This window comes from Coloeus monedula (genome assembly GCF_965178545.1).
Source record: "Coloeus monedula genome assembly, chromosome: Z".
Taxonomy (NCBI): Eukaryota; Metazoa; Chordata; class Aves; order Passeriformes; family Corvidae; genus Coloeus; species Coloeus monedula.
In genome coordinates this window covers 20,113,685-20,126,421 of record NC_138822.1, presented here as the reverse complement: position 1 = coordinate 20,126,421, position 12,737 = coordinate 20,113,685, and the positions used below count along the sequence as shown (strand labels likewise).

Here is a 12,737-nt window from a genome sequence, read left to right as displayed (position 1 = left end):
TTTTTCGAAAAAACTATTAACTGGTTGCTACTAATTTCTTTTAAAAATCAGCTTTGCAGTAAATTTTTCTGAAAAAATCCACAGGAGCAAAACCGTACACATCGATGACTAAATGCACTAGAAAGGGCGATGTGCACATTGACGCCTGAATTTCAAAGAGCACAAAGAGTTTGGCTGTCAGGAGTCCTACAAGGGAAAACAGTAGATGCCACCTTTGAAGATGAAGAATGTTGCACGCGCCTATACTATAAAACTAATTTTTATGCGTTAATACATTGCTAATCCGTGCAATCATGAGGCAAACCTCAGAGTATTTCAGTGTTGTTTCTTAAAAGGGTGAACGGTTTCCTGTGTGTTTCAGGCTACGCAAGCCGCTCCTCTACGGCTGCTGCCGGCCGGGCGCGCCACGACGCCAGTGCCATCCCTGGGCACTGCGGCTCCCTGCTGCAGACGAGGAAGGCCGGGCGAGAGGGCTCCGCACAAGCCCAGCGACAGGGACCTTGTCCCCAGGCGATGGCTCCCATTTGGGTGCACTCGCCAACCTGCTCCCGAGCTAGATCGGGCGCGGGGTCCGGTCCAGAAACGATGCCCGAGCACAGCCCCAAGCTGCTTTCCAGCCATTGGAGGGACAGCCCTCCTTGCTGGCACCAAGCTTGCGGTGTCGAGGTTCATGGCGGCAGGGTGCGGTCCGGAAAGGAAAGGCGGCTGTGCGCCACTCCCACCCTCGCCCAGGCTCTGCCTGGGAGCGCAGACCCGAAACCCAAGCCATTCACGTGTCAGCGGGCAGCGGGCTGCGTGGCGCCCCGCACGGGGACGACGGGCCAGGCCGCTCCGTCCTTCCCTCACCTGGCTTGGCCGGTTTAGGTGGCGGCTTGGACATGGCTGGAGCCGATCTAAGCACGGACGGGGGAGCGGCGCGACGGCGATCGGCTGCCCGGCGCAGGCCCGCGGTGAGAGGCGGTGGTGCGAGCCCCCCGCAGGCCCAGGGACGGCGCGGCGGCGGCAGAGGAGCCGAGGCGGAGGAGCCGGGACGAAGGGCGGGTCCCTCCCGCCCCCAGCGGCCGCGGCCGCTGCCTCGGCCCCGGGCGGCACGCGGCCAATCAGCGCGCGAGCCGTGGGATGAGGCCCCGCCGCTTCCCTGTCGGCGGGGTGGGGGAGCCGCCGAGGCCGCGGGGCCGGGGCTGCCGGGAGCGCCGCTCGGGTGTCGTGTGCGCGGGGCCGCCCCGGCTCGGAGGTGGGCGCGACCTGGACAGCCGCGTCACGGGACGTGGGAGGCGGGCGCTCCGCCTGTGCGGAGCCCTGCTGCCGGACGGATGCGCTGTGAGCACCGTCTCGGCGTGGTTGAAGTTAAGTGCGAACTCCGGAGGCGGTGAAGTGCTGCAGCTGGTGGAGGTGCGGCCGTCTGTGGCGAGCGGCGCGCATCGCCGGGAACCTCGGCCAGCCCTGCTGTGTGGGCTCGATACCCGTGAGAGACATTCCCGGTCCGGGTCTGGTGCACCTGCGGGTGTCCCCGCGCGTGGGAGCCTTGCCGCGGTATGCCCTTAAACTTGGGGTGGCAGGAATGCTGTGCTAGCGGTGTCATGGGTTTGTGCTCTGTTTAAAGAGCCAAATTGACCCAAGATGGTTTAGGATTTCTGTGTTGAAGCATTTATGACAAATTTGCTTTTGAAATTTGTTTTAAACATTACTCAGCGGGGCAGAAGAGTTGGTGTGGTTTTTTATAATGCTGTTTTTTGCCGTAGACTGGGAGTAATTTTCATATAGACAGTGACATAATATTAAAATCCAAAGCTGAACGTGTTTGCCCGGTTTGTTGTGTAACATCTTTTGGGGGACAAAGGGTAATCCTCTGCAGCACAAACCTTGCTAATGATTTTTGGAAAAGAGCTTTTTCTTATTTTAAGTAGCCTGAGTATCATCACTTCCTAAGAACAGATCATCTGTCTGCTCTTTGCGTTGATACCAGTACTATAAGCATGCAATGCATCATTGAACTTGCAGATTTTAATTTTCTTAGAAAACTAATGTGTACTAACTTAAAAAACTCGCGAATGCTGACTACTGTAGATAAGCAGCACCACTAGAAAGCGATGGCTATCATACGGGTGATGACTTGAGCTAGTTGGTATGTCTTTTGTTGCTGTTGGTTTGTTTTTTTGTTTTTTGTTTTTTGTTTTTGTTTTTTTAACATAACCATGCATTGGAAAGTATGCAAAGATCATATTACAGACCTGTGAAACAACTGAACTTCCAGTCATGGCACTAAATGCAAAATGATATTATTATTTGAGACTCCACATGTGTCTAAAGCTTACTTTCACAGAAACAGTGTGGTTTTGCTTTCATACTGATGCCCTGTAAGTCTTTTCTTCCTACAAGTATAGTACAGATGCATGTTTGTTGGAGGCAGGGCGAGTTTTGCCTGCTCAGTCCTTTCAGGTCTTAGGTGTCATAGGCCTTACCCCTCCATAAGGGTGACCTAGGAGGACGGAGCAGGTGAAAAAAAAGGTGTTTGCATGTGGTTAAATAGTTATAAATTGATGTGTGCTCATGGAAAACGATGTTTGACAAACAAACTGGCTTAAAAAACTAGATCAGGGCTGCTGCCAACAGAAGCAGCCTTATTGCAACCTGTCCTGCTACATCAGACCTTTGCAGGCACAGGTGAGCGGATGGTGAACTGGAGGGAGCTTGTTCAGCTGAAAACAAACATTGTTTCCCCTCTGTCTTTGCAGAACAGTTTTTCAGCTGCAATATTTTTCCAGGATAGTTCACTATGTACTCTGCAAACACCTGTTCCAGAAGAAAGTTCAGGGGAAGGAGCTGGGGCAAGACAGAAGTGTGTTTCCTGGCAGTTCTGACTACTGAAGGTGTTCAAGCACTTAGGGTTGGTGGGATATGGTGGCAGCAACAGGGATATGGTGGACAAATTAACCTTTAGAGTTTACTCTTTGATCTTTTCTGAAGTAAATCAAGTGCTACCTAGTCCTCAGTACTAAGTCAGCTAGGATGGCTTAAACTGCCCTTACAGTAGTTTTAATGCTTCCAGATTAATTAATGTTGGTGGAGCAGTGGAGGAGGATTTGTATGGTCTGTGCTGTTAATGCCCTCAGAAAGGGAGTGGTGAATTACACAGTGAATATTCCGCTGCCGAGACCAGGGCCATAAAACAGTTTTTGAACGTACTCTTGGTTACAAGTTTTCATGAAATTTTAAAACATCTTTCTCCTTAGCATGCCACTTGTTTCTTTCTTAGTGATTTTGTTTGTTTTGCCACCACAGCTTCTGTTTACCTAGTCTATTTTATATTGTTAATGCTTGAGCTAGTGATTGTGCTTTTCTTTAGGAACTTGTATATTAATATCGTTAGAACTGAATCTCTCAGAGTTCCTTTCAAATGATAAAAATACTGTCAAAAATAAAGTACATTGGAATTTATGATGGGGCATATATATTGCAGGTTTTTTGTTAGCATTAGAAAAAGCAGCTGAGGTTCTGACTGTACCTTTGCAAAAAGAAAAATTATGGACAACAGGAGAGAAAATAAATCATCTTTATAATTGGTATTTCTTAATGCAATAGTTCATTTCTTGTTGCTGGATTAAGATTTTTCACTGGCTATTGTTTTTGACAGTAAAAAGGAAGAACTGAGGGGAAAACAAGCTATGAAAGTACTGGTTATTGGCCTTGGAGGGTAAGTTATACAAAATTAAATTTCCTCTACAGCTTAAGACTAGTCTTCTTCTTAGAATGAAGTGATATAATTTCTATTTCTGAATACATATTTTTTGGAAACTGGATTACAAATGCAACATATAATTGTATAATTTTATAGCTTGTAACTCTTAAGAAATTGTTCTCTGTCTGTTGGAGACCTCAGGAGCAGGTATCTCTAGCATCTTTCTTGGCACTGCTTAATCTACTGTACTGATTGTTGAAAACTGTTGCAATGTGCCAGAAAATTTCTAGAGGTAGAAAGTATTTGATGTGACTAAAATTTGGGGGGGAGTTTTATTGTTTCTTTGCATATAACTATATGGAAATGTATGTGTGAGCATGTACCTATGTTTAAAAGATTAGTTTTTGCCTTGGTGAACTTTTTACAATGTTTTCTAACAGTGTAACAAATGGAGGGAAAACAACACTAGCAGAAAAACTTAAGAATATGCTTCCCAACTGTGATATAATCTCTCAAGATGACTTCTTTAAGGTAACAGTTTTAATGGAAAAACCTGATAGGTAAAAGTAGGCCTGAGTAGATTTCAAGTCTTCTTTCAGTTTTCCTATTGATGAACTTTTAAAATTGGTGCTGCTTAAAATATTGTTAATTTCATAAGAACTATGAAATGACCACTGGAGTAATTGAAATTTAAGTGGCCAAACCACTGAATATACTCCGCAAAAAGAAATTTACTGTCTTCTTTGCCACCCTTTTAAACCCTTTTAAAATAAGGAATGGGTGTATGATGGATGCATTTTTCAAGATCCTTTGTGCTAATGAGTTTAATGATACTGTCTTAAGCCTACACCCATACAGCAATAAGTAGTTCTTTGTCTCCCAAGTCAAAACAGAGCAACAGCTTACGTGTTGATGTTAGGGGTGTTTGTTAAGGAGGGTGAAGGAGCTCTTATTTCTTAGGTAAAGCTATAATGAACTTAAGTCACATGGAGTGTTTGTTGTTCTAGATTAAATAAAGTTTTTGTGGCATGTTTTAACAGTTGTTTACATCAGTTTAATGTTGAAGATAAATTGAATGAATTTGATACAAAGTTGTATAACCCTTACGTTTATAACCAAAGAATATGTATCTCTCAGCATGGTCATAAAAGCAACCTTGAAAAAATTAAATTTTTTTCCCCTTCAGCCAGAGTCTGAAGTAGAAACAGATGAACGTGGATTTAAGCTGTATGATGGTCAGTAACTCTGATGCACTGTTTTTGAACATTGTACTGAAATTGTTGTGCTGAGCTTCAACACTTCTTCTACCCCATCCCCTTGCTCTCTTCCCTTCTGAGCAAGGCAGTAAACAAGTGGTTCAGAGCAATCCTTTGCTCAGTTTCTTTCAATTCACTGAGATACATAAGAAAACTCGCCTAACTACTAAATACCTCAAGCTAATGCTTGACCTTTCCTTTTCTCTTTTGAATCTTTTTCTCTTTTTCTTCACTTGTGTCTGGCCTGGTAGCAAATGGTAATGTTCAGTTAAAAGTCTTGGCTTGCAGTACTGGCATAAGCTTAACCTCATCGCTTCCTATGTAATGGTGGCCTTTTTTATTTCACTTTGGCTAGTGAACTCATGGGATATCACTACTGAGTTTTCTAAATCAGTCAAGACTTGGGTCTATCCTGACACCTTTATTTCATGTCAGTTCTCATATAAAGGACATCTGTTTTTAAGTTAATGATTAATGCTGGTTCAGTTTATTCTTAGAGATGTCTAGATCCAGGTCCACTTTAGGCCAGTGTTTTGTGTCAGGTCATACCTACTGGTAAACAGTTGCTTAGTTAGTAGCTAATATCTGTTGATACTTTCTGATCACAAAATGTATTACTGAGAAGATTGGTCAGACCATTCAGTTGTACCTGAAAATGTGTGATTACTGGCTATGCAGTCTTTGGCTCAACTTCCAGACTTCATGTAAATGGAATGTGAAACTGGAGGGATAAACTGGACATCCCTATTCAAATACCTGGATTTAATGGTGCTCTTAAAAGCTCTTTAAAAATGTGTTTGATGTTACGGTATCCAAAAGCCGCCTTCTTTCTACCTTTCAGTACTTCCTCAGTATATTCTTGTGTGTCTACAGACAAAACCAGGTGTTACATTGTGCTGTTTTGCTTTGTATGGCATGCTCCTTTAACCCCCTCTATGCCCACCCACTGAACCTTATAAAAACCCAAAGCAAAAAATGTTGAGCATCCACTCCCCACCTTTGACAGTTGACAGAAGGGTGGAGGTCTCAGGATTAGTAAATTTTTACAAGTTTGTGGAAGCGGAGAGCAGTTTCTATCAAGAAGTTAAAAGCTGTGAATTCAGGCAATTTTAGGTGCCATAAAGTCCAGAGAGACTACACCCGATAGAAATACCCCAATACTGGTGCAAGCTTTGGTTTCAGGAAATCATCAGTTGCAGACACAGAACTACTGATAAAATCTTGGGGATAATCCTGTACCCCTTCATTTAAATTTGTATGTAGATTATTTGATTCTTACTGATTAACATAGGGGTACTTAAGGGTTCTTTTTTTTTTTCTTTTATTCTTTGGTTTTAAGGGATGTTTAACTTTCTGTTTTCATCTAGTACTTGATGCCCTCTATATGGATGAAATGGTGACCAGTATTCGCAATTGGATTAAAAGCCCAGCAAGCTCAGGTGTTGTGACAGAAGAGCCACAGAATACATATGACAATGTGAAAAATGTTTATATTTTGATTGTTGAAGGCTTTCTCCTTTACAATTATGAGTAAGCAGTAATATGTAACCTGGTAAATTAAAAGCTACCCTAAAATGGAAGAGGGAACTAAATATGTTATTATCTTAGGCCACTTAATGAACTATGGAATAGAAGATATTTTTTGACCCTTCCTTATGAAGAGTGCAAAAGGAGAAGGAGGTAAGATTATTGACTTTTTGTTTGAAAAAAGTCACTAGCCCCTAAACTGAAGTGGTCCTTTTGTACTAGCTTTTCTTCAGTGTTTGCAAAATGTAAGCTATTAAGATCATCTCTTCTCTCTTTGTTTGTTTTAGGTTTGTTGGATTTGGTTTTTATTTTAGAGCACATGGTTATTAAAGTATTAAGTGCTTTACAAACACTAAAAGGAGAACTTGTTGTCCTGATAAATTATTTAGATTACTGATTGCATATTTGAGTAAAACCATGTTTAAAATGAGAAATGGTTAAAAAAATACTAAGCAGTCTTATTCTTGGTTAAATACAGTTAATCGATGATTATTCTTAGAGTAATGATGTTCACGTGTGGGTTTAGTACAGTTTTATTCAGACTGTCCATTAATTTTACCGTGGATCTGATCTAGATTATTGAGCTGGTGTCTTACTTGCCTCCAAATTTGGAGCAATACTGTGTGCTTGGAGTAATATATATGTACACAAAGTCAGAATCTGCTAGCTCAGTGAAGAAATCCTATATTCAGTTGGCTTTGGCTGATACCACTTTTCTTGGTTTCTCAGTAGACTCAGCTGAGACTTTAGTGTCCAGAATGGAAGAGACTAGACTAAACAACTAGTCATTTAAAGCTTGAGAAATCTGTATACCTAAGAGGAAAAAGAAGCTTATTTTGATAACAGTGTCAATACAGTTTAATTTATCTGTAATACCTTTTATAATTAAAATCCCCCAAACTTTTACCTAGTCTTAAATGTGATTTGATTGGCAGAACTAGGTAAGATAGCAAAAGACAGCAAAAGCTCATATCACAGATTGAATTAGAACAAAGGAGCCTCCTTTACTCCAACAAAAATACAGCCAGCCTTACTTTTTTTATTTTGGATAAAAGCTGTTATTTAACCAGCTGACACTAGGGGAAAATATAAAACATACATGGGGAGGTGTATGTATTTTTGTGTAGGACCAGAGTCTATCAGCCAGCAGATACACCGGGATACTTCGATGGACACGTGTGGCCTATGTATCTGAAATATAAAAATGAATTGGAAGAGAATGCAAGTATGCAAGTTGGTATGGTATTTTTAATTTTAAACTTAAAAAGTTTATAACTGTGGCACTTGTGCAGCTTTTGTTAAATTCAGGATTTTTTTTAAATGGGACAAAATCTTCTTCAAATGTTTTTGTAGCTCTTAGACAGTAGGTTTTGACCTTGCTATTGGTTTATACTTCAAGCCTATAGGGGTTTTGGTTTTGTTATTTAAAAATGAAAATTAGGAAGTTAAAATAGAAATGTTCTGATCACTAATTAAGTCCACTTAACAAGATAACTTCTTAAGATAATGTGCATATGTCTAAATAGGAAGCTTCTGAGACGATAGCTGATGGACTGGCAGAGTTCTTCAGAACAAAACTGAAATCCTGGTTAAGTCTTGTAATAAGCTGAAGATGCTCTAGGTGCTGCCTGTCCACACTAGGTCATCAGTTTTGCATGAGAAGTGTCAAAGCTGGGCCAGCTGTTGGGGCACTGCCACAAGTTTGTGTGATGTTCGAAGCTGTACAGCTCTTGGACTACCTGATTCTGGAGTGGGGGCCAGAGGGAAGGGAAGTTGGGTGGCTCCTTCATCGTTAGCACACTGCTTGTTGCTGTGCAGTAAGAATAAGAAGTGCAGTGCTCTTCTGTGACTTGCTCAAAGGCTGAAACTGAGGAACCTGAAATGTTCTACTGCACAGAAACATTTTTGCCAAATTATTCCATTGCTCCGCTGTCCTCACATAATTACCATTACCCTTATGAAGACTTTTATACCACAAAAAATTGTAAATTAATTATTAACTAGAATACTTTGCCATTACATTGGTTTTTAACATGTAAAACGAGTTTGGGGAAGAAGAAAAAGGGAGGTGCTGTTCTTGGTTTTAATTTTTTTCATCTCTTCTGATGGCATCTATAGGAATACTGAAAACTATAACAGTTGCTGTTACAGACAGCTGGCATAGAACTCATTAACACCTTTTCCTTTTTCTTCCTCAGATTATTTGGATGGAACAAAATCCCAAGAGGAGCTTTTATCCTATGTGTATAGTGATATAATACAGGAATTAAACAAGCTGAGGGAAGAAAGTAAGTAATGTTACTGGAAATTGAATCTATGTATCCCATTTCATGTTAACAAGAAGCTAATACTTCAATTTGAAAATACTACAAGAATTATATAGATCTATATTTCTTTATGAGCTACTGTACCATGTTTGCTCATTACTCTGAGTCAATCTAAGTTAAAACTGTGAGTTCCTTGAAATTGGATGTTCTAAGATCATAGTTGCATCCACTGTTACTTAATGATAAAATAATTGTAATAAAGGGGAAACAGAAGAAATATGGGATAAAACATCAGTGAAAACAAGTGTGTTGGTGGAATTAATTTCTAATATACAGTGATGTCACTTGCAAACACTCAGATTAGATACGTACTTTTTATTTTAGATCAGCAGGTCACAGCACGATAACGTAGAAAGCCTGGGTTCATTTGATATGAGTTGAAAACACCAAGACTGTCATACATGGCAAGCCAACCAACTGAGCAAATGCTCTGTGTATAACCATGATGCTACTTCATATAACAGAAGAAATTTTGTAGTAATTATTAACTCTGTCTCGGGTATGGAGACAGAGACTGTTTAGGACTATGAACAGTGCGTTCTTTAAAATTCCTTTAATCAGTCCTGCTTTGGCTGAGCTTTGAATCTGATTGAATGTGTGCATTTTAAAGAACATGAAGATTTTTGCATACAAAACTAAACTATAAAAATGCGGTTCTGTTGGATTAATAAGCATATCTGAACATGGATGATTGCAATTTGAAATGACCATCTAGAAATGACAATCTAATATTTTTAGGAGCTTATTATCACTGATAAACATGCTTAGAGGAACTATCTGTGTAAATTTATGTAAGTTGTTACGCTGCTTATTCAGTAACTGAATTAATATGTCACAGCTGAACTTATTTAGATTTGCTAAATACATTTTTGGTGTTTGCACAGTAATTTTTATGTTGTTTATTGTTTAGAGCAGTTGGGAATAGATGTTAAAAAATGAAAACAAACCCGAAGAGAACTCCGATTGTTGGAAAAAGATGGGGAAATAAGATGTAGAGAATGGAGATGCATTATTAACAAGATACAGTACCTATATTGTTCAGAGATTGACTGGGATGACATAGACTACTAGACAATAAATCCATGCTTCAGGCAGGAGGAAGGAAGAAGTAATTGTTGTTAATATTCATAGCTCAAGCTGAAAGTGAAATGAAAATGACATGTGAATGAAATGTTGTGAATGAAAATGTTCAGAAAGCAGGAATGCTACACAAATGTGAAAGCTTTGTTATAGAATTAGCGTATATATATTTACGCAAACAGGAAATTGGGAAATTGGATAGATTTTGTTGCTGAATAAGTAATGTCTAAACTCTTTATATTTTCTAGACAATAGGTTACATTTTTATCAGCCAGAATAAAAATAAGGCTACAGACATGGAAAGCAAAGGATGGATTATATTACTTGATAGGTGACAGCTGAGCTGATCAGTGATTGAAATGTAATACTTTATTGTAAAAGTACTAAATCTATATATAAGAAAAAAGATGTTATCAGGTTACAGCTGTGTTTAGCTGTGCTTAAAACAAAGTGCTTCCAAATATAAATTTATATTATTATTTTGCACTAAAAAGACTTCATGTTTCATTTGATCATTTGCTATGATGGACTGTCTGACTTCAAACTGTATTTTTGTTTTCATTATCCTTTGGAAAGGGTACAACTGCAAGAGATTAGCTAATGCATGGGCTGGTTGTGGTGGGCTGACCTTGGCTAGCCACCAAAACTGCTCTATTGCTTCGCCCTTCTCTGGGAAGGGGAAAAATACGATGAATGACTCATGCATCAAGATAAGGACAGGGAGATCACTCAGTGGTTATGGTCACATACAGTCAGATGTGGTTTGGGGAAATTATTTTAATTTACTACCAATAAAATCAGAGATAATGAGAAATAAGAACAAATCATAAAACATCTTCCCCCCCATCCCTCCCTTCTTCCTGGGCTTGGCTTCCCACACAAATTCTCTACCTCCTGTCTCCCAACAGCACAGGTGGAGGGGCAATGGGGATTGTGTTGCTCCTTAACGCTTCACAGTCTTCTGCTGCTCTAGAGTGGGGTCCCTCTCACAGGGACAGTCTTCCACTTCCACCTGTTCTGCATGGTGATTCACAAGAGGGAATGAACAATGGTATCACCTGACTTTGCAGATGATACCAAGCATTCCTAAGTAGTCCAGCATTGGTGCAGTGGCAAGGAGCTCAGTTTTGTCAGATCCTCCTATAGGGAAAAATGGTAGATGAGCTCCAGTACAGATCTATGCATTTGTGGTGTAAATCATTACTTGAATATACATGGTACTGAACTTGTGCTTCAGCAAGAGCTCAGGGCATACATAGATCGTTTATAATTCTTCTGTAATCATGCCACAGTTCTGAGCTGCATCAAAATTTATTAATTTTTTTTGCAAACAAAACTTTGCTTCTGTGTTAGACCAGTCCACGTTTTCAGAGCTGGGCAGTTCTGGTTTCTACCAGAAATTTAGAGGGAGTCCATAGTAGAGTTAGAAGAAGGGCAACTAAATGTCAAAGAAATGGAGAAGCTGCTTTGCAAGGAGAGACTAAAAATGCTGGGACCACTCACAGTGGAGAGGAGAAGATCAAGGGGAAAATGGGCTATGGTTTACAACATCTTGAAACCTGTGAGGCAAGTGGATGAAGAACTAGTATTCACCAAATTTTACGAATACTAGTCTGGGGGGCACTTCCTCATTTGAAACAGATTAACCAATTATATTAAGGTGGTATTTCACACAGATGGAGATGATGCTTTATGCAGCAGACACTGACCTTCTGAGATGTAATGCCAAAGGTGGCAGATAGTACCAGCAAGTTCAGAAGGGATCCAGAAGGTTCATTGACCCTTCACGCATAAGAAATAGTAAAAGAAGCAAGCAGGGCTATATCATGGATGGACTGTAGAAATGTGGTGTGCCTAAATTGTGTGCTCTTGCCAGTTGCTGCAGCAACTCAGCAGGAAAGGATAATGAACTCTTCTGAGTATATTTGGAAGATAAAGTATTTCAGGTGCATTTATAAAAGCTTACAGAGCTGGCCTGTAACTTGGCACATTGGCAGAATGTGGTTTGCAGGTGGTACAGCCCCTGACAGAAAAAAATCTAGTTTGCTCTTGGTGAATGCCTTTTGATTGCCAGGGCTGTGCTAGCTCTGCAGTGGTTGGGGAGAGCTGCATGACAGAAACCTGTGGTTCTTCAGTGAAGAAAAGGTAACTTTCTGGAAGTGGTGTCATCTGCTGGCAGCAATTTCAGGCTGTCACAGCTGAAAGAAAGCTTTGCTAAGTGTCTTGCATATATTCAGAAATGTAGAGCGATAAAGGTGGTTGTGTTCTATAAAAGGTTAATGGCTTTTCTATAAGGACAGAAATACAAGTACATTATTAGTTTGGTATTTAGAAGGTGATTTTCTTATGTTAAAATAACAGAACATGACAAGTCATAGATACTGATGTAGTAGGAACAAACTTTTTATCTCTCAAAGCTATGGTTCCAACTCTAACCTTCAAAGTCTAAAAGCTGAATTTCTGTATCTTTGATTCAGATGTTGGTTCTGTCACACACATGGTATTTCCTAATTTACATACCCCCTTGGGAACAAGGACTCTTCTGTCCGCTGAACCGGTTATGTCTATGCTTTCTCTCTGACACTGCCACTGAACACAGTGTCCAGTGTCCATTTGCTGTCTGGTCAGTTACGGTACTTAGAAGAGAGCAGGAGCGAAAGTGTTTATCTTAGGAAGCTGATGCTCCTACTTCCTTGCAGAGAGGAAGCTAGTGTGCCAAAAAACTTTCCGATTCTTGTTGCATTACTTGGATTACTAAATGACTGCCACTGTCTTTAGACAGACAAGGAGGTACGGTAGTGCTCCTTAGCTTTTAAGATTGAGGGGATGGGCCCTTACAAATGAAGCAGTCGTGTATGAGCCAGCTCT

General features: G+C 40.5%; 2 protein-coding genes across 15 annotated transcripts in view; one reads left to right on the top strand and one right to left on the bottom strand.

The window, feature by feature from the left end:
- The window catches only part of OSTF1 (osteoclast stimulating factor 1), an 81,812-nt gene extending 80,832 nt beyond the window's left edge, over positions 1–980 (bottom strand). For all 14 annotated transcript variants that reach the window (XR_014227297.1, XR_014227298.1, XR_014227299.1 and 11 more), the window contains exon 1: positions 847–980. Coding sequence is in view for 2 of the 14 variants with exons in the window: in XM_082302210.1 (XP_082158336.1) it covers positions 847–880 (34 nt within the window). In the remaining 12 variants the exon portion in view is untranslated. The remainder of the gene's footprint in view (positions 1–846) is intronic.
- Positions 981–1,399: 419 nt separating this feature from the next.
- CARNMT1 (carnosine N-methyltransferase 1) overlaps positions 1,400–12,737 on the top strand; it is a 34,034-nt gene continuing 22,696 nt past the window's right edge. The window contains exons 1-8 of the mRNA XM_082301659.1: positions 1,400–1,533; positions 3,635–3,694; positions 4,120–4,210; positions 4,866–4,914; positions 6,303–6,465; positions 6,544–6,615; positions 7,590–7,699; positions 8,661–8,750. Coding sequence (XP_082157785.1) covers positions 3,666–3,694; positions 4,120–4,210; positions 4,866–4,914; positions 6,303–6,465; positions 6,544–6,615; positions 7,590–7,699; positions 8,661–8,750 — 604 coding nt within the window. The 5' untranslated portion in view covers positions 1,400–1,533; positions 3,635–3,665. The remainder of the gene's footprint in view (positions 1,534–3,634; positions 3,695–4,119; positions 4,211–4,865; positions 4,915–6,302; positions 6,466–6,543; positions 6,616–7,589; positions 7,700–8,660; positions 8,751–12,737) is intronic.